The sequence below is a fragment of the Bombina bombina genome, chromosome 6 (genome assembly GCF_027579735.1).
Source record: "Bombina bombina isolate aBomBom1 chromosome 6, aBomBom1.pri, whole genome shotgun sequence".
Taxonomy (NCBI): Eukaryota; Metazoa; Chordata; class Amphibia; order Anura; family Bombinatoridae; genus Bombina; species Bombina bombina.
The window spans coordinates 498,169,321-498,188,305 of record NC_069504.1 but is presented as its reverse complement, the minus strand read 5'-3'; the positions used below and the strand labels follow the sequence as shown (position 1 = coordinate 498,188,305).

Sequence of the window (18,985 nt, the reverse complement as noted above, 5' to 3'; positions counted from 1 at the left end):
CACTTTAAAAGGATTTAAATGGCACCTTTATACTCCAAATGGCTGGGGAACTCACCACCTCCTATGATCCAGGCCCACAGAGAAAATCGCTTTCGTCTCCTGCAACCGACGGTCAGGAAAGGAAGAGGAAAAAGCCACACCCGGTCACGACATGCAGGACCGCCCTTGCAGCCAAGAAAAAGCGCACCAAATAAACAGGCTGCGCAGTCATCAAAGGAAGGAAAAGCCTGACTGTTCCACATTGCCCGAGCCACATCTCACACATGCAGCAGCAAAAAACACAAAGCAATTATGTATATGTCCCCCCTGTGCAATAATCACCTTCCGCAGATATTAATCCTTGATTCTATACAGATAAAAGGAGCACACTGTGACCCTGTCTTCATTACATATATAAAAAATGAAACAATTTTACCAGAATCAACGTTGTGGAACAGGAACACTGCCTCTCAAGCTTGACAGTGTGTAGCATCACTCCTGACAAACTTGAGTGAAGAAAGCAGGCAGCGAAACTCGTCAACGCCGATTGCTTAGGGAGCTGTATATGAGTCAGGATGGTTTCACAGAAAGACTCTCCCTGCATCTCTAGACTAACTTTCATCCATGCTCTCACTGAGAGGCTGACAGGATTACTTAAAACTCCAGTCCTATCTCAAAGAGTACTACCCTCCATAAGAGACTACTCCGAATATTCCAACACTTCTCTGCCAATCTCCTATGACAAAAGGCAAAGAATGACTGGGGGATGAGGGGAGTGGGGGAGGTATTTAAGCCTTTGGCTGGGGTATCTTTGCCTCCACCTGGTGGCCAGGTTCTGTATTTCTCACAAGTAATGAATGAAGCTGTGCACTCTCCTCATATTAGATGGGAACAATATTGCAAATCAAAGGAATATCGTGCAGTAACGGATGATCACTAGAGAGGCTGACACAGAAGACGCCACTCCGCTCAAAGTGTGTGAACGGAAGCGCAGGGAGTCACGTGATCGGCCGAAAATAAACTGCGCAACAAAAGTAAAAGCGCGCATTTCTTATACTGCCGAGTAAGACCGAAAAAGTAAAAGCGCAAAAAAGTCTTGTAAGACCCGTGTGATAGTCATTCTTCTATCATGGTCTCACTGCAAGTCCCCAAAACCGTCTCACATCAGAGCCTCAATAAACATAAATGAGCCACATAATAAAAAGGAAATTTATGCTTACCTGATAAATTGATTTCTTCTACAATACGACTAGTCCACAGATTCATATTTACTTGTGGGATATTATCCTCCTGCTAACAGGAAGTGGCAAAGAGCACCACAGCAGAGCTGTATATATAGCTCCTCCCTTCTCTCCACCCCCAGTCATTAGACCGAAGGTATAGGAAGAGAAAAGAAAAGCTAAAAAGGTGCAGAGGTGACTGAAGTTTTGAACGAAAAAAAAAAATCTGTCTTAAATTGACAGGGAGGGCCGTGGACTTGTCGTATCGTAGAAGAAATCAATTTATCAGGTAAGCATAAATTTCCTTTTCTTCTACTAGATACGACGAGTCCACGGATTCATCCTTACTTGTGGATACAATACCAAAGCTACAGGACACGGATGAACGGGAGGGACAAGACAGATACCTAAACGGAAGGCACCACTGCTTGAAGAACTTTTCTCCCAAAAATAGCCTCAGAAGAAGCAAAAGTATCAAATTTGTAAAATTTGTAAAAGGTATGAAGGGAGGACCAAGTCGCAGCCTTACAAATCTGTTCAACAGAAGCATAGTTTTTAAAAGCCCATGTGGAAGCCACCGCTCTAGTAGAATGAGCTGTAATCTTTTAAGGAGACTGCAGTCCAGCAGTCTCGTTTGCCAAACGGATGATGCTTTTCAGCCAAAAAGAGAGGTAGCCGTAGCTTTTTGACCCCTACGCTTTCCAGAATAAACAACAAATAGAGAAGATGTTTGACGGAAATCCTTGGTCGCTTGTAAGTTGAACTTCACGGCGCGAACCACGTCCAGATTATACAACAGACGCTCCTTCTTAAAAGAAGGATTAGGACATAGAGAAGGAACAACAATTTCCTGATTAATATTCTTATTAGAAACAACCTTAGGAAGGAATCCAGGTTTAGTACGCAAAACCACCTTATCAGAATGGAATATAAGATAAGGTGAGTCGCATTGTAATGCAGAAAGCGCAGAAACTCTTCGAGCAGAAGAGATAGCAACTAAAAACAAAACTTTCCAAGATAAAACCTTAATATCTTTGGAATGCATAGGTTCAAACGGAGCCCCTTGAACATTTAGCACTAAATTCAAACTCCATGGCGGAGCAACAGGTTTAAACACAGGCTTGATTCTGACTAAAGCCTGACAAAAAGACTGAACATCTGGGACATCCGCCAGACGCTTGTGTAGTAAAATTGACAAAGCAGAAATTTGTCCCTTTAAGGAACTAGCCGATAATCCCTTTTCCAATCCTTCTTGGAGAAAGGACAAAATCCTAGGAATCCTAACCCTACTCCATGAGTAGCCCTTGGATTCGCACCAATAAAGATATTTACGCCATATCTTATGGTACATTTTCCTAGTGAGAGGCTTCCGAGCCTGAATCAAAGTATCAATAAAATCAAGCGTTCAATCTCCAGGCAGTCAGCTGCAGAGAATTTAGATTTGGATGTTGGAACGGACCTTGAACGAGAAGGTCCTGCCTCAATGGTAGTTTCCATGGTGGCAGAGATGACATTTCCACTAGATCTGCATACAAAAACCTGTGTGGCCACGCAAGCGCTATCAAGATTACCGAAGCCTTCTCCTGTTTGATTCTGGCAATCAGACGAGGCAGGAGAGGAAAGGGAGGAAACACATAAGCCAGGTTGAACGACCAAGGTACTGCTAGAGCATCTATCAGTACTGCTTGGGGATCCCTTGATCTGGATTAGCAAAAAGGAAGTATGGCATTCTGACGAGATGCCATCAGATCCAATTCCGGTGTGCCCCATTGACGAATCAATGACGCAAACACCCCCGGATGGAGCTCCCACTCCCCCGGATGAAAAGTCTGACGACTTAGAAAATCTGCTTCCCAGTTTTCCACTCCTGGGATGTAGATTGCTGATAGATGGAAAGAGTGCGTCTCTGCCCATCAAATTATCTTGGAAACCTCTATCATCTCTAGCGAACTCTTTGTTCCCCCTTGATGATTGATATATGCTACAGTCGTGATATTGTCCAACTGGAATCTTATGAATTTGGCCAAGGCCAACTGAGGCCACGCTTGAAGCGCGTTGAATATTGCTCTCAGTTCCAGAATATTTATTGGTAGTAGGGACTCCTCCTGAGTCCAAACACCCTGAGCCTTCAGGGAATTCCAGACTGCACCCCAGCCCAAGAGGCTGGCGTCCGTTGTCACTATGACCCATGCTGGCCTGCGGATGCACATTCCCTGGGACAGATGATCCTGTGAGACAACCACCAAAGAAGAGAGTCTCTGGTCTCTAGATCCAGATTTATCAGAGGAGAAAAATCTGCAAAATCCCCATTCCACTGTCTGAACATGCACAGCTGAAGTGGTCTGAGATGCAAGCGAGCAAACGGAACTATGCCCATTGCCGCTACCATTAACCCAATGACCTCCATACACTGCGCCACTGATGGCCGAGGAATGGAATAAAGTGCTCGGCAAGTAGTTAGGATCTTTGACTTTCTGACCTACGTCAGAAAAATTGTCATGTCTACCGAGTCTATCAGAGTTCCTAGGAATGGAATTCTTGTCAGTGGAACTAGTGAACTCTTTTGTATGTTCACCTTCCACCCGTGAGTTCTTAGAAAAGCCAACACGATGTCCGTGTGAGATTTGGATAGATGGTAAGTTGACGCCTGAATCAAAATATCGTCCAGATAGGGCGCCACTGCTATGCTCCGCGACCTTAGAACCGCCAGAAGGGACCCTAGCACTTTTGTGAAGATTCTGGTAAGCTGTGGCCAACCCGAAAGGGAGGGCCACAAACTGGTAATCTTTGTCCAGGAAGGTGAACCTGAGGAACTGGTGATGATCTTTGTGGATAGGAATGTGAAGATACGCATCCTTCAAATCCACGGTGGTCATATATTGACCCTCCTGGATCATTGGTAAAATTGTTCGTATAGTCTCCATCTTGAACGATGGGACTCTGAGAAATTTGTTTAGACATTTGAGATCTAAAAGCGGTCTGAAGGTTCCCTCTTTTTTGGGAACCACGAACAGATTTGAGTAAAACCCCTGCCCCTGTTCTAGTTTTGGAATTGGGCAGATTACACCCATGGTATATAGGTCTTCTACACACCGTAAGAACGCCTCTCTTTTTGTCTGGTCTACAGACAAACGTGAAAGATGAAATCTCCCTCTTGGGGGAGAATCCTTGAATTCTAGTCGATACCCCTTGGTCACAATTTCTAATGCCCAGGGATCCTGAACATCTCTTGCCCAAGCCTGAGCAAAGAGAGAAAGTCTGCCCCCTACTAGACCCGGTCCCGGATCGGGGGCTGCCCCTTCATGCTGTCTTGGTAGCAGCAGCGGGCTTCTTGGCCTGTTTACCTTTATTCCAGGTCTAGTTAGGTCTCCAGACTGACTTGGATTGTGCAAAATTCCCCTCCTGCTTAGTGGCGGAGGAGGAAGTAGAGTGTCCACCTTTAAAGTTTCGAAAGGAACGAAAATTATTCTGTTTGGCCCTCATTTTAACCGTCTTGTCCTGAGGAAGGGCATGACCTTTACCTCCAGTAATGTCGGAAATGATCTCCTTCAGTTCAGGCCCGAATAGGGTCTTACCCTTAAAAGGAATAGCTAAAAGCTTGGATTTTGATGACACATCAGCAGACCAAGACTTAAGCCATAACGCTCTACGCGCTAAAATGGCAAAGCCTGCATTCTTTGCCGCTAATTTAGCCATTTGAAAAGCGGCATCTGTAATAAAAGAATTAACTAGCTTGAGAGCCCTAATTCTATCCAAAATATCATCTAATGGGGTCTCAACCTTAAGAGACTCCTCTAGAGCCTCAAACCAAAAAGCTGCTGCAGTAATTACTGGAACAATGCCCGCTATAGGTTGTAGAAGAAAACCCTGATGAATAAACAATTTCTTTAGAAGACCCTCTAATTTTTTATCCATAGGATCTTTGAAAGCACAACTGTCCTCAATAGGTATAGTTGTACGCTTAGCCAGGGTAGAAATATCTCCCTCCACCTTAGGGACCGTCTGCCACGAATCCCGAATGGTGTCAGATATGGGAAACATTTTCTTAAAAGTAGGAGGGGGAGAGAACGGAATGCCTGGTCTATCCCATTCCTTAGTAACAATGTCCGAAATTCTTCTAGAGACTGGAAAAACATTAGTGTAAGTAGGGACCTCTAGATATTTATCCATTTTACACAATTTCTCTGGTGGGATGACAATAGGGTCACAATCATCCAGAGTCGCTAAAACCTCCCTGAGTAACAAGCGGAGGTGTTCAAGCTTAAACTTAAAGGCCGTCATATCTGAGTCTGTTTGAGGGAACATCTTTTCTGAATCTGAAAGCTCTCCCTCAGACAACAATTCCCCCACCCCCAAATCAGAACACTGCGAGGGTACATCAGAGATGGCCAATAAAGCATCAGAGGGCTCAGCATTTACTCTAATACCTGACATGCTGTGCTTACCCTGTAAACCTGGCAGTTTAGATAATACCTCTGTAAGGGTAGTAGACATAACTGCAGCCATATCTTGCAGGGTGAAAGAATTAGACGCGCTTGAAGTACTAGGCGTCGCTTGAGCAGGCGTTAAAGGTTGTGACACTTGGGGAGAAGTAGATGGCATAACCTGATTCTCTTCTGACTGAGAATCATCCTGAGACATACTTTTATCACCTAAAATATGTTCTTTGCAATGTAAGGCCCTTTCAGTACATGAGGGACACATTTTAAGTGGGGGTTCCACAATGGCTTCTAAACACATAGAACATTCACTTTCCATGTCAGACATGTTGAAACAGGCTAGTAATGACCACAAACAGGCTTGAAAACACTTTAGTGAAAAAAATAATCTGAAAAACGGTACTGCGCCTTTAAGAGAAAAAAAGCGTACAATTTTTCCAAAACTGCTCTAAAATGTTATAATTATCACAATTTTAGTATATATGTGTCTTATCTTGTCAGCTAAGATAGCACCACAAGTAAGGTATGCTTAACCATTAATAGAAAAAAACGTTACTCAAAAACGTTATGAAATTAACCAATTAACCCCCTGCACCTCGCCACAGCTCTGCTGTGGCACCTACCTGCCCTCAGGGGTCTGTAAAATCACTCCGGAGCTGGAGCTTGCTGCTTGCATGGGGAATTCAACTGCGCACCTGAGGCGCAAAAATAGGCCCTGCCCATCTACATTGAGGTCTCACTGCCTTGTAAAAACCGCTGTAAAGCGGTCTAGAACCTAGCCATGTGGGTTTCCATATACCCAACTATTAAAGAAAGTCATGTGAACCCGCCAGTGCCATCAAAAGTAAAAAACGTTTGCTTTACACAAAAAACGTTAATTGCCTTCCAAACATAAAATCGTTTTGCCCAAAAAACATTATGTTATCAGTGTCAACCATTTTTTCAGCCCATAACATACAGGTCCCAGTAATACCCTTCTATCACATGTAGGATTACTGCTTACCCCTTCCCTTATGGGAATACTGTCAGACAGCTCTGAAATAACACAGTCTCTCCAAAAAAAAATGACTGAACATACCTCAATGCTTGTAGCATGAAAAACGTTCCTCACACTGAAGTTTCTCAAGTACTCCTCAGCCATTCTGTGGGAACTACTCTGGATCTTAGTGACAACTGCTAAGATCATCAGTCTCCAGGCAGAAATCTTCATCCATTTGTTGCCTGGGAAAAAATAGCACTCACCGGTACCATTTAAAATAAAAAAGTCTTGCTTGAAGTAAATAAAAACTATCATATCACCTCTTTCACTTTACCTCTTCCTATTACTTAGTATAGGCAAAGAGAATGACTGGGGGTGGAGAGAAGGGAGGAGATATATATATATATATATATATACAGCTCTGCTGTGGTGCTCTTTGCCACTTCCTGTTAGGAGGATAATATCCCGCAAGTAAGGATAAATCCGTGGACTTGTCGTATCTAGTAGGAGAAATTATATTTTAAGGTATATCCTCCATACACAGTAAAGGAAGATTAACCCTTAAGTCTCCTGTCACATATAAAGAGTGCCTGCACCCTGCCTAAGTAAATCCTGTATAAAGGATTAAGCTTGTCCCAATTAACTATTGCAGTAAAATCCTCTGCAAGTGCAAATCTCCAAGACCTAGAAGACAAAAGCACTTACCTGAAAATCCAGCTGTCCGGCAGGAAGACAGCTCACAAGGTGTGAAAGGACACATACTCCTTACAGAGACCTGTAGAAAAAAAAAAAGAACAGAGTAACCAACTCTGGCTTTCTACACCAAGGGCAGCAATATATGTTAGAAAATCGAGCAAGGACCACCTCACTACTTTCTAACGGCTTAAAAGTCACCACTACTCTTACTCAAGAGATTGACGTGGACACAGCTAAACCCAAATCCTTGCTTGCAGGGAAAAGTACCCGAAAAAAGGAATCAATATCTTCAGACACCTAACTTTTCCTCCTCCATTGACAGATGCAAAGAGAATGACTGGGGGTTATGGCTAAGGGAAGTGACACTTAACAGCTTTGCTGGGGTGCTCTTTGCCTCCTCCTGCTGGCTAGGAGTGAATATCCCACTAGTAACTGGAATGACGTTGTCGAATCTCCATGTCTTAGGAAAGAAAAGAAAAGTACTACTCACATGATCATTTACAGTAACATCCCTTAATAGAATCTCACTATCTATCATCTGTTGTAAAGAATGAACAAAAGTAATCATTTAAACAGTTTGGTATTTGTTTATCTTCTTCCACTACTCTATCCTCATTCTTGAGTCTTACTATACTTCTGTTAGTTTTTCTCTTTTCACTGATATATCTAAAGGTTTTGTCACCGTTTTTTACAGATTGTGCTATTTTCTCTTCTGCATCAGCTTTAGCCTTTCTGATTAACTGCTTTGTCATCTTTTGATGGGTTCTCCATTTTTCCTAATCCTCTTCTGAGCCAGTGAGTTTGAATTTTTTATAGACTGTCTTTTTTTTTTGTCTTAGCTACTTCTCTTGAAAACCATATTGGTTTTCTTTTACTTTTACAAACAAGCCTAATACTGTGTTTAGTTGCATCTAGAATAGCATTTTAAAATATTCCCACTGTTCTTGTACTCCTGTAATCTGTGCCATCCCGATTTATTTAGGTATCTGCCCATGTAAGACAGTATAAAAGACAGATGGGGAAAATAAAAGCCTGCATTTTCCTAATTTAACTATCAATACACCATGTGGTGTGTGTGTTTACACGCATTCATGCATTCTCCAATACACATGAAGAAGCCTGATAGTACTCGGTGTAAAGAAAAGGAGGGACAGGACTTTGAAATCATTTCCAAATACTGATGCAATGTTTATGTTGTAAAAGACAGATAGCGAGTTAGCAGCATAGCAATAAATCCCTTGAAAATGTTAGTATGTTTCATGTAGCAATAATGATATCCGGTGTATTCACACTCTGGATACCAGCCAACACCTAGACATTTATCTGTGCTTGTTTATACACACGCAAGGTTTTCAAAGCAACGAGTCTTACAGAACTGACTTGTACTCTAGTGACCCTGCAAAACTGGTAGTTACTGGAGAGAAAGAGTAGGTGAGATTGAGGAACTTAAGGATCTACAGTTGCGTGGTGAAGGGAGCAACATTCTGTGCTACCCTGTATCTTTAAAACTGAGAAATTGAGCCAGGTCTGTGATAACTAGCTTCATTCCTCTGTTAGTCTATGTTCTACTTGTGAAAGGGACAATATACACTAGATTTTTCTTTGCATAAATGTTTTGTAGATGATCCATTATATAGCCTATATTATAGGTGTAGAAATTAGGTAAATATGTGTCTAAAATAGTGGCACCCTAAAAGCAGCTTACTGTGACCGTCCTGGTCTATTCATATAGAAAATGTATGTACAAATTATGTTATTAACTGTTGTCTATAGTCTCTCTCAAATATGTCCTGTTGCTAAAATGAGTGTCTACCAGCAGCCCTGTAGATAACAAAGCTGCTTGTTTCCTGCAGGTCCTTCACTAAAGTAAAATTTGCGAAGAAATATATAGGGTATTGCAATATTTCACTCTTACCTATGGGTCCTACCAATCAATGTGAGGTGTCATTTGACTTGCACAAACTCCTGATATTTCTAGTCGTCTCTCAACATATAGGCCATGCTTTTCTGCCCACGCACAGCAGCTTCTTGTGCAATTGCATAGTGATACTAGGTACTACCAGTCCTGAAATCTGCATCCAAGGAAGAGGAAAAAAAATTGCAAGTAAAAAAAAAAAAAAAAACCCCCCATCAGAAATAAGAAGTACTCATTTTTCGACTCAAATTGTCTTGTCACACCAGAAAAAAAATATTAAACATGCACCCTTTTTTGTTGAATTTACTTTGTTTTTATGCGTTGTGGGGGGTGTTACCTGTCCTCCAATAGCCCTGTTCAAGTTGTCCATATTTGCTAATATGCAATCTGTTCCTAATTTTGCCAATTAGGTAGCAGTTTAGATTCAAACTTTTTTTTTTATGAGAATTAGGTGGAGAATGTTTTATGAGAATTGTTTATATCGGTTTATAAAAGGTTTATACTCAAAGGCTAAGAAGCAGACACCTTTTTAGCTACCAAAATGGTCAAGTTAATGGATAAAGGTACCATCCGACCCTTGAACAGAAACATTGCACAACCCTTTCCTTGCATATGATACAGCAGACACTTAAAATCCATTTAAAAGGGACCTGAAACCGCAAATTCTTTCTTCATAATACAGATAGAGCATACAATTTTGGAACAACTGGTCATTTATTTATATTATTTACTTTGCTTTATTCACTTGACATCCTTTGTTGAAGAAGCACGATGCATTTACTGAAGCATTGGGAGAGCCAATAACATGAAACATATATGTGCAGCCCAACAATCAGCAGTCTACCTAGGTATCCCTTTCAATAAAAAAATAATAGAACAAAAATGTAGATAGAAGTGTGAAAGTTGTTTAAAAACATAATTTTATGCTTACCTGATAAATTTTATTTCTCTTGTGGTGTATCCAGTCCACGGATCATCCATTACTTGTGGAATATTCTCCTTCCCAACAGGAAAGTTGCAAGAGGATCACCCACAGCAGAGCTGCTATATAGCTCCTCCCCTAACTGCCATATCCAGTCATTCGACCGAAACAAGCCGAGAAAGGAGAAACCATAGGGTGCAGTGGTGACTGTAGTTTAAATTAAAAGTTAGACCTGCCTTAAAAAGACAGGCGGGGCCGTGGACTGGATACACCATAAGAGAAATAAATTTATCAGGGTAAGCATAAATTATGTTTCTCTTGTAAGGTGTATCCAGTCCACGAATCATCCATTACTTGTGGGATACCAATACCAAAGCTAAAGTACACGGATGAAGGGAGGGACAAGGCAGGCTTAAATGGAAGGAACCACTGCCTGTAGAACCTTTCTCCCAAAAATAGCCTCCGAAGAAGCATAAAGTATCAAATTTATAAAATTTTGAAGAAGGGTATGAAGCGAAGACCAAGTCGCCGCCTTGCTAATCTTGTTCAACAGAAGCCTAATTTTTAAAGGCCCAGGTGGGAAGCCACAGCTCTAGTAGAATGAGCTGTAATCCTTTCAGGGGCTGCTGTCCAGCAGTCTCATAGGCTAAGCGTATTACGCTTCCGAAGCCCAAAAAGAAAGAGAGGTTGCCGAAGCTTTTTGACCTCTCCTCTGTCCAGAGGTAAACAACAAACAGAGTAGATGATTGGCGAAAATCTTTAGTAGCTTGTAAGTAAAACTTTAAAGCACGGACCACCGTCCAGATTATGTAAAAGGCGTTCCTTCTTTGAAGAAGGATTAGGACACAATGATGGAACAACAATCTCTTGATTGATATTCTTGTTAGAAACTACCTTAGGTAAAAACCCAGGTTTTGTAAACAGAACTACTTTATCGGAATGGAAAAATCAGATAAGGAGAATACACATTGTAAGGCAGATAACTCAGAGACTCTCCGAGCCGAGGAAATAGCCATCAAAAACAGAACTTTCCAAGATAAAAGTTTGATATCAATGGAATGAAGGGGTTCAAACAGAACCCCTTGAAGAACTTTAAGAACCAAGTTTAAGCTCCATGGGGGAGCAACAGGTTTAAACACAGGCTTATTCTAACACTAAGCTGACAAAAAGCTTGAACGTCTGGAACTTCTGCCAGACGCTTGTGCAAAAGAATAGACAGAGCAGAAATCTGTCCCTTTAAAGAACTAGCTGATTATCCTTTTTCCAAACCCTCTTGGAGAAAGGACAATATCCTAGGAATCCTAAACTTACTCCATAAGTATTCTTGGATTCACACCAATGAAGGTATTTACGCCATATCTTATGGTAGATTTTCCTGGTGACAGGCTTTCGTGCCTGTATAAGGGTATCAATGACTGACTTCGGAGAAGCCACGCTTTGATAAAATCAAGCGTTCAATCTCCATGCAGTCAGTCTCAGAGAAATTAGATTCGGATGATTGAAAGGGACCTTGTAGTAGAAGGTCTTGTCTCAGAGGCAGGGTCCATGGTGGAAAGGATGACATGTCCACTAGGTCTGCATACCAGGTCCTGCCGTGGCCACGCAGGCGCTATCAAGATCACCGATGCTCTCTCCTGTTTGATTTTGGCAATCAGTCGAGGGAGCAGAGGAAACCGGTGGAAACACATAAGCCAGGGTGAAGAACCAAGGCGCTGCTAGAGCATCTATCAGTGCCGCTTCTGGGTCCTCTGGACCTGGATCCGTAACAAGGAAGCTTGGCATTCTGGCGAGACGCCATGAGACCCAGTTCTGGTTTGCCCCAATGGATGAACCAATTGAGCAAACACCTCCGGATGGAGTTCCCACTCCCCCGGATGAAAAGTCTGACGACTTAGAAAATCCGCCTCCCAGTTTTCTACACCCTGGGATATGGATGCTGATAGGTGGCAAGAGTGAGTCTCTGCCCAGCGAAATATCTTGGAGACTTCTAACATCGCTAGGGAACTCCTGGTTCCCCCTTGATGGTTGATGTAAGCCACAGTCGTGGATGTTGTCCGACTGAAATGTGATGAACCTCATGGTTGCTAACTGAGGCCAAGCTAGAAGAGCATTGAATATTGCTCTTAACTCAAGAATATTTATTGGGAGGAGTTTTCTCCTTTTTGAGTCCACGATCCCTGAGCCTTCAGGGGAATTCCAGACTGCAACCCAACCTAGAAGGCTGGCATCTGTTGTTACAATTGGTCCAATCTGGCCTGCGAAAGGTCATACCTTTGGACAGATGGACCCGAGATAGCCACCAGAGAAGAGAATCTCTGGTCTCTTGATCCAGATTTAGCAGAGGGACAAATCTGTGTAATCCCCAATTCCACTGACTGAGCATGCATAGTTGCAGCGATCTGAGATGTAGTCGCGCAAATGGCACTATGTCCATCGCCGCTACCATCAAGCCGATTACTTCCATAACACTGAGCCACCGAAGGGCGCGGAATAGAATGAAGAACACGGCAAGATTGTTAGAAGCTTTGATAACCTGGATTCTGTCAGGTAAATCTTCAGTTTACAGAATCTATCAGAGTCCCTAGGAAGGAGACTCTTGTGAGTGGGATAGAGAACTCTTTTGCTCGTTCACCTTCCACCCATGTGACCTGAGAAATGCCAGAACTATGTCCATATGTGACTTGGGCAATCTGAAAGCTTGACCGCCTGTATCAGGATGTCGTCAGATAAGGGGCCACTGATATACCTCTCGGTCTTAGGATCGCCAAAAGCGATCCAGAACCTTTGTAAAGATTCTTGGAGCTGTAGCTAAACCCGAAGGGAAAGAGCCACAAATTGGTAAATGCCTGTCCAAAAGGCAAACTTAGGAACCGATGATGATCTTTGTGAATCGGTATGTGAAGGTAAGCATCCTTCAAATCCACTGTGGTCATGTACTAACCCTCCTGGATCATAGGTAAGGATGGTCCGAATAGTTTCATTTTGAACGATGGAACTCTGAGGGAATTTGTTTAAGATCTTTAGATCCAAAATGGGTCTGAGGTTCCCTCTTTTTTGGGAACCACAAACAGATTTGAATAAAAACCCTGTCCCGTTCCGACTGTGGAACTGGACAGATCACTCCCATAACTAGGAGGTCTTGCACACAGTGTAAGAATGCCTCTTTCTTTATCTGTTTTTACAGATAATCTCGAAAGGTGAAACCTCCCTTGAGGAGGGGAAGCTTTGAAGTCCAGAAGATATCCCTGAGATATGATCTCCAACGCCCAGGGATCCTGAACATCTCTTGCAAACACCTGGGCGAAGAGAGAAAAGTCTGCCCCTTACTAGATCCGTTACCGGATAGGGGGGGCCGTTCCTTCATGCTGTCTTAGAGGCAGCAGCAGGCTTTCTGGCCTGCTTGCCTTTGTTTCCAGGACTGGTTAGGTTTCCAGCCCGGCTTGGGATTGAGCAAAAAGTTCCCTCTTGTCTTGTAGCAGAGGAAGTTGATGCTGCACCTGCCATGAAGTTTCAAAAGGCACGAAAATTAGACTGTTTGGCCTTTGATTTGGGCCCTGTCTTGAGGAAGGGTATGACCCTTACCTCCAGTAATGTCAGCAATAACTTCCTTCAAACCAGGCCGAATAGGGTCTGCCCCTTGAATGGAATGTTAAGTAATTTAGGACTTTGGAAGTCACGTCAGCTGACCAAGATTTAAGCCATAGCGCCCTACGCGCTCTGGATGGCCAATCCAGAATTCTTAGCCGTTAGTTTAGTCAAATGAACAATGGCGTCAGAAACAAAAGAATTAGCTAGCTTAAGTGTTCTAAGCTTGTCAAGTAATTTCAGTCAATGGAGTAGCTGTCTGAAAGGCCACTTCCAGAGAACTCAAACCAGAACGCCGCAGCAGCAGTGACGGGCGCAATGCATGCAAGGGGCTGCAGGACAAAACCTTGTTGAATAAACATTTTCTTAAGTTAACCTAATTTTTTATCCATTGGATCTGGAAAAAGGCACAACTGTCCTCGGACAGGGATAGTGGTACGATTTGCTAAAGTATAAACTGCTCCCTCCACCTTAGGGACCGTCTGCCATAAGTCCCGTGTGGTTGGCGGTCTATTGGAAACATTTTTCTAAAAAATAGGAGGGGGGGGAAAAAACGGCACCTCCGGGTCTGTCCCACTCCTTATTAATGATTTCTGTAAACCTTTTAGGTATTGGAAAAACATAATTTATGCTTACCTGATAAATTTTATTTCTCTTGTAGTGTATCCAGTCCACGGATACATCCATATCTTGTGGGATATTCTCCTTCCCAACAGGAAGTTGCAAGAGGATCACCCACAGCAGAGCTGCTATATAGCTCCTCCCTAACTGTCATATCCAGTCATTCGACTGAAAACAAACAGAGAAAGGAGAAACCATAGGGTGCAGTGGTGACTGTAGTTTTAATTAAAATTTAGACCTGCCTTAAAAGGACAGGGCGGGCCGTTGGACTGGATACACTACAAGAGAAATAAATTTATCAGGTAAGCAAAATTATGTTTTCTCTTGTTAAGTGTATCCAGTCCACGGATCATCCATTACTTGTGGGATACCAATACCAAAGCTAAAGTACACGGATGATGGGAGGGACAAGGGCAGGATTAAGCGGAAGGGAACCACTGCCTGAAGAACATTTCTCCCAAACACAGCCTCCGAAGAAGCAAAAGTATCAAATTTGTAAAATTTTGAAAAAGTGTGAAGCGAAGACCAAGTCGCAGCCTTGCAAATCTGTTCAACAGAGGCCTCATTTTTGAAGGCCCAGGTGGAAGCCACAGCTCTAGTAGAATGAGCTGTAATCCTTTCATGGGGCTGCTGTCCAGCAGTCTCATAGGCTAGGCGTATTATGCTCCGAAGCCAAAAGGAAAGAGAGGGTTGCCAAAGCTTTTTTGACCTCTCCTCTGTCCAGAGTAAACGACAAACAGGGAAGATGCTTGACGAAAATCTTTAGTAGCTTGTAAGTAAAACTTCAAGGCACGGACTATGTCCAGATTATGTAAAAGACGTTTCCTTCTTTGAAGAAAGATTAGGGCACAACGATGGAACAACAATCTCTTGATTGATATTCTTGTTAGAAACCACCTTAGGTAAAAACCTAGGTTTTGGTACGCAGAACTACCTTATCTGCATGAAAAATCAGATAAGGAGAATCACATTGTAAGGCAGATAGCTCAGTGACTCTCCGAGCCGAGGAAATAGCCATCAAAAACAGAACTTTCCAAGATAAAAGTTTAATATCAATGGAATGAAAGGATTCAAACGGAACTCCTTGAAGAACCTTAAGAACCAAGTTTAAGCTCCACGGGGGAGCAACAGGTTTAAACACAGGCTTAATTCTAACCAAAGCCTGGCAAAATGCCTGGACGTCTGGAACCTTCTGCCAGACGCTTGTGCAAAAGAATAGACAGAGCAGAAATCTGTCCCTTTAAGGAACTAGCTGATAATCCTTTGTCCAAGCCCTCTTGGAGAAAAGACAATATTCTAGGAATCCTAACCTTACTCCATGAGAAATTCTTGGATTCACACCAATAAAGATATTTACTCCATATCTTGTGTAGATTTTCCTGGTAACAGGCTTTCGTGCCTGTATTAAAGTATCAATGACTGACTCGGAGAAGCCACGCTTTGATAGAATCAAGCGTTCAATCTCCATGCAGTCAGTCTCAGAGAAATTAGATTTGGATGATTGAAAGGACCTTGTATCAGAAGGTCCTGTCTTAGAGGCAGAGTCCATGGTGGAAAGGATGACATGTCCACTAGGTCTGCATACCAAGTCCTGCGTGGCCACGCAGGTGCTTTCAGAAATCACCAATGCTCTCTCCTGTTTGATTTTGGCAATCAGTCAAGGGAGCAGAGGAAATGGTGGAAACACATAAGCCAGGTTGAAGAACCAAGGCGCTGCTATAGCATCTATCAGCGTCGCTTCTGGGTCCCTGGACCTGGATCCGTAACAAGGAAGATTGGCGTTCTGGCGAGACGCCATGAGATCCAACTCTGGTTTGCCCCCAACGATGAATCAACTGAGCAAACACCTCCGGATGGAGTTCCCACTCCCCGGATGGAAAGTCTGACGACTTAGAAAATCCGCCTCCCAGTTCTCCACGCCTGGGTTATTGGATTGCTGAAGGTGGCAAGAGTGGTACTCTGCCCAGCGAATTATTTTTGAGACTTCTAACATCGCTAGGGAACTCCTGGTTCCCCCCTTGATGGTTGATGTAAGCCCACAGTCGTGATGTTGTCCGACTGAAATCTGATAAACCTCAGTGTTGCTAACTGAGGCCAAGCCAGAAGAGCATTGAATATCGCTCTTAACTCCAGAATATTTATTGGAAGGGAGTTTCTCCTCCTGAGTCCACGATCCCTGTGCCTTCAGGGAATTCCAGACTGCACCCCAACCTAGAAGGCTGGCATCTGTTGTTACAATTGTCCAATCTGGCCTGCGAAAGGTCATACCCTTGGACAGGTGTACCCGAGACAACCACCAGAGAAGAGAATCTCTGGTCTCTTGATCCAGATTTAGCAGAGGGGACAAATCTGTGTAATCCCCATTCCACTGACTCAGCATGCATAATTGCAACGGGTCTGAGGATGAAGGCGCGCAAATGGCACTATGTCCATTGCCCGCTACCATTAAGCCGATTACCGCCATACACTGAGCTACCGAAGGGCGCGGAATGGAGTGAAGAACACGGCAAGCATTCAGAAGTTTTGATAACCTGGACTCCGTCAGGTAAATTTTCATTTCTACAGAATCTATAAGAGTCCCTAAGAAGGAGACTCTTGTGAGTGGGGATAGAGAAACTTTTTTCCTTGTTCACTTTCCACCCGTGTGACCTCAGAAATGCCAGAACTACTCTGTATGAGACTTGGCAACTTGAAAGCTTGACGCCTGTATCATAATGTCGTCTAGATACGGAGCCACCACTATGCCTCGCGGTCTTAGAACCGCCAGAAGTGAGCCCAGAACCTTTGTAAAGATTCTCGGGGCTGTAGCCAACCCGAAGGGAAGAGCTACAAATTGGTAATGCCCGTCTAGAAAGGCAAACCTTAGAAACCGATGATGATTCTTGTGAATCGGTATGTAAAGGTAGGCATCCTTTAAGTCCACTGTGGTCATGTACTGACCTTCTTGGATCATGGGTAGGATGGTCCGAATAGTTTCCATTTTGAAAGATGGAACTCTGAGGAATTTGTTTAAGATCTTTAGATCCAAAATTGGTCTGAAGGTTCCCCTCTTTTTTGGGAACCACAAACAGATTCGACTAAAAACCCTGTCCTTGTTCCGTCCGCGGAACTGGATGTATCACTCCTATAACTAGGAGGTCTTGCACACAGCGTAGGAATGCCTCTTTCTTTATCTGATTTGCAGATAGCCTTGAAAGATGAAATCTCCCTTGTGGAGGGGAAGCTTTGAAGTCCAGAAGATATCCCTGAGATATGATCTCCAATGCCCAGGGATCCTGACATCTCTTGCCCACGCCCACGCCTGGGTGAAGAGAGAAAGTCCTACTAGATCCGTCGCCGGATAGGGGGCCGTTCCTTCATGCTGTCTTAGAGGCAGCAGCAGGCTTTCTGGCCTGCTTGCCTTTGTTCCAGGACTGGTTAGGTTTCCAGGCCTGCTTAGATTGAGCAAAAGTTCCCTCTTGTTTTGAAGCGGAGGAAGTTGATGCTGCCACCTGCCTTGAAATTTCGAAAGGCCCGAAAATTAGACTGTTTGGCCTTTGCTTTGGCCCTGTCCTGAGGAAGGGTGTGACCCTTACCTCCAGTAATGTCAGCAATAATTTCCTTCAAACCAGGCCCGAATAAGGTCTGCCCCTTGAAAGGAATGTTGAGTAATTTAGACTTGGAAGTCACGTCAGCTGACCAGGATTTAAGCCATATCGCCCTACGCGCTTGGATGGCGAATCCGGAATTCTTAGCCGTTAGTTTAGTCAAATTTGAACAATGGCATCAGAAACAAATGAGTTAGCTAGCTTAAGTGTTCTAAGCTTGTCAATAATTTCAGTCAATGGAGCTGTATGGATGGCCTCTTCCAGGGCCTCAAACCAGAATGCCGCCGCGGCCGTGACAGGCGCAATGCATGCAAGGGGCTGTAAAATAAAACCTTGTTGAATAAACATTTTCTTAAGGTAACCCTCCAATTTTTTATCCATTGGATCTGAAAAAGCACAACTGTCCTCAACCGGGATAGTAGTACGGCTTTGCTAAAGTAGAAACTGCTCCCTCCACCTTAGGGACCCTCTGCCATAAGTCCCGTGTAGTGGCGTCTATTGGAAACATTTTTCTAAATATAGGAGGTGGGGAAAAAGGCACACCCGGTCTATTCCCACTCCTTGCTAATAATTTCTGTAAGCCTTTTAGGTATAGGAAAAACATCAGTACACACCAGTACCGCATAGTATTTATCCAGCCTAGACAATTTCTCTGGTACTGCAACTGTGTTACAGTCATTCAGAGCAGCTAATACCTCCCCAAGCAACACACGGAGGTTCTCAAGCTTAAATTTAAAATTAGAAATCTCTGAATCAGGTTTCCCCAAATCAGAGATGTCACCCACAGACTGAAGCTCTCCGTCCTCATGATCTGCATATTGTGACGCAGTATCAGACATGGCCCTTACAGCATCTGCGCGCTCTGTATTTCTCCTAACCCCAGAGCAATCGCGCTTGCCTCTTAATTCAGGCAACCTGGATAATACCTCTGACAGGGTATTATTCATGATTGCAGCCATGTCCTGCAAGGTTAATCGCTATGGGCGTCCCTGATGTAATTGGCGCCATATTAGCGTGCATCCCCTGAGCGGGAGGCGAAGGG

At 43.4% G+C, this 18,985-nt stretch overlaps 1 protein-coding gene across 1 annotated transcript in view; it reads right to left on the bottom strand.

Moving 5' to 3' along the window:
• The window catches only part of EDC3 (enhancer of mRNA decapping 3), a 439,215-nt gene that overhangs the window by 150,603 nt on the left and 269,627 nt on the right, over nt 1-18,985 (bottom strand). Inside the window, 3 exon segments of the mRNA XM_053717364.1 lie at nt 9,229-9,254; nt 9,256-9,324; nt 9,326-9,378. Of these exon segments, the coding sequence (XP_053573339.1) occupies nt 9,229-9,254; nt 9,256-9,324; nt 9,326-9,378 (148 nt within the window).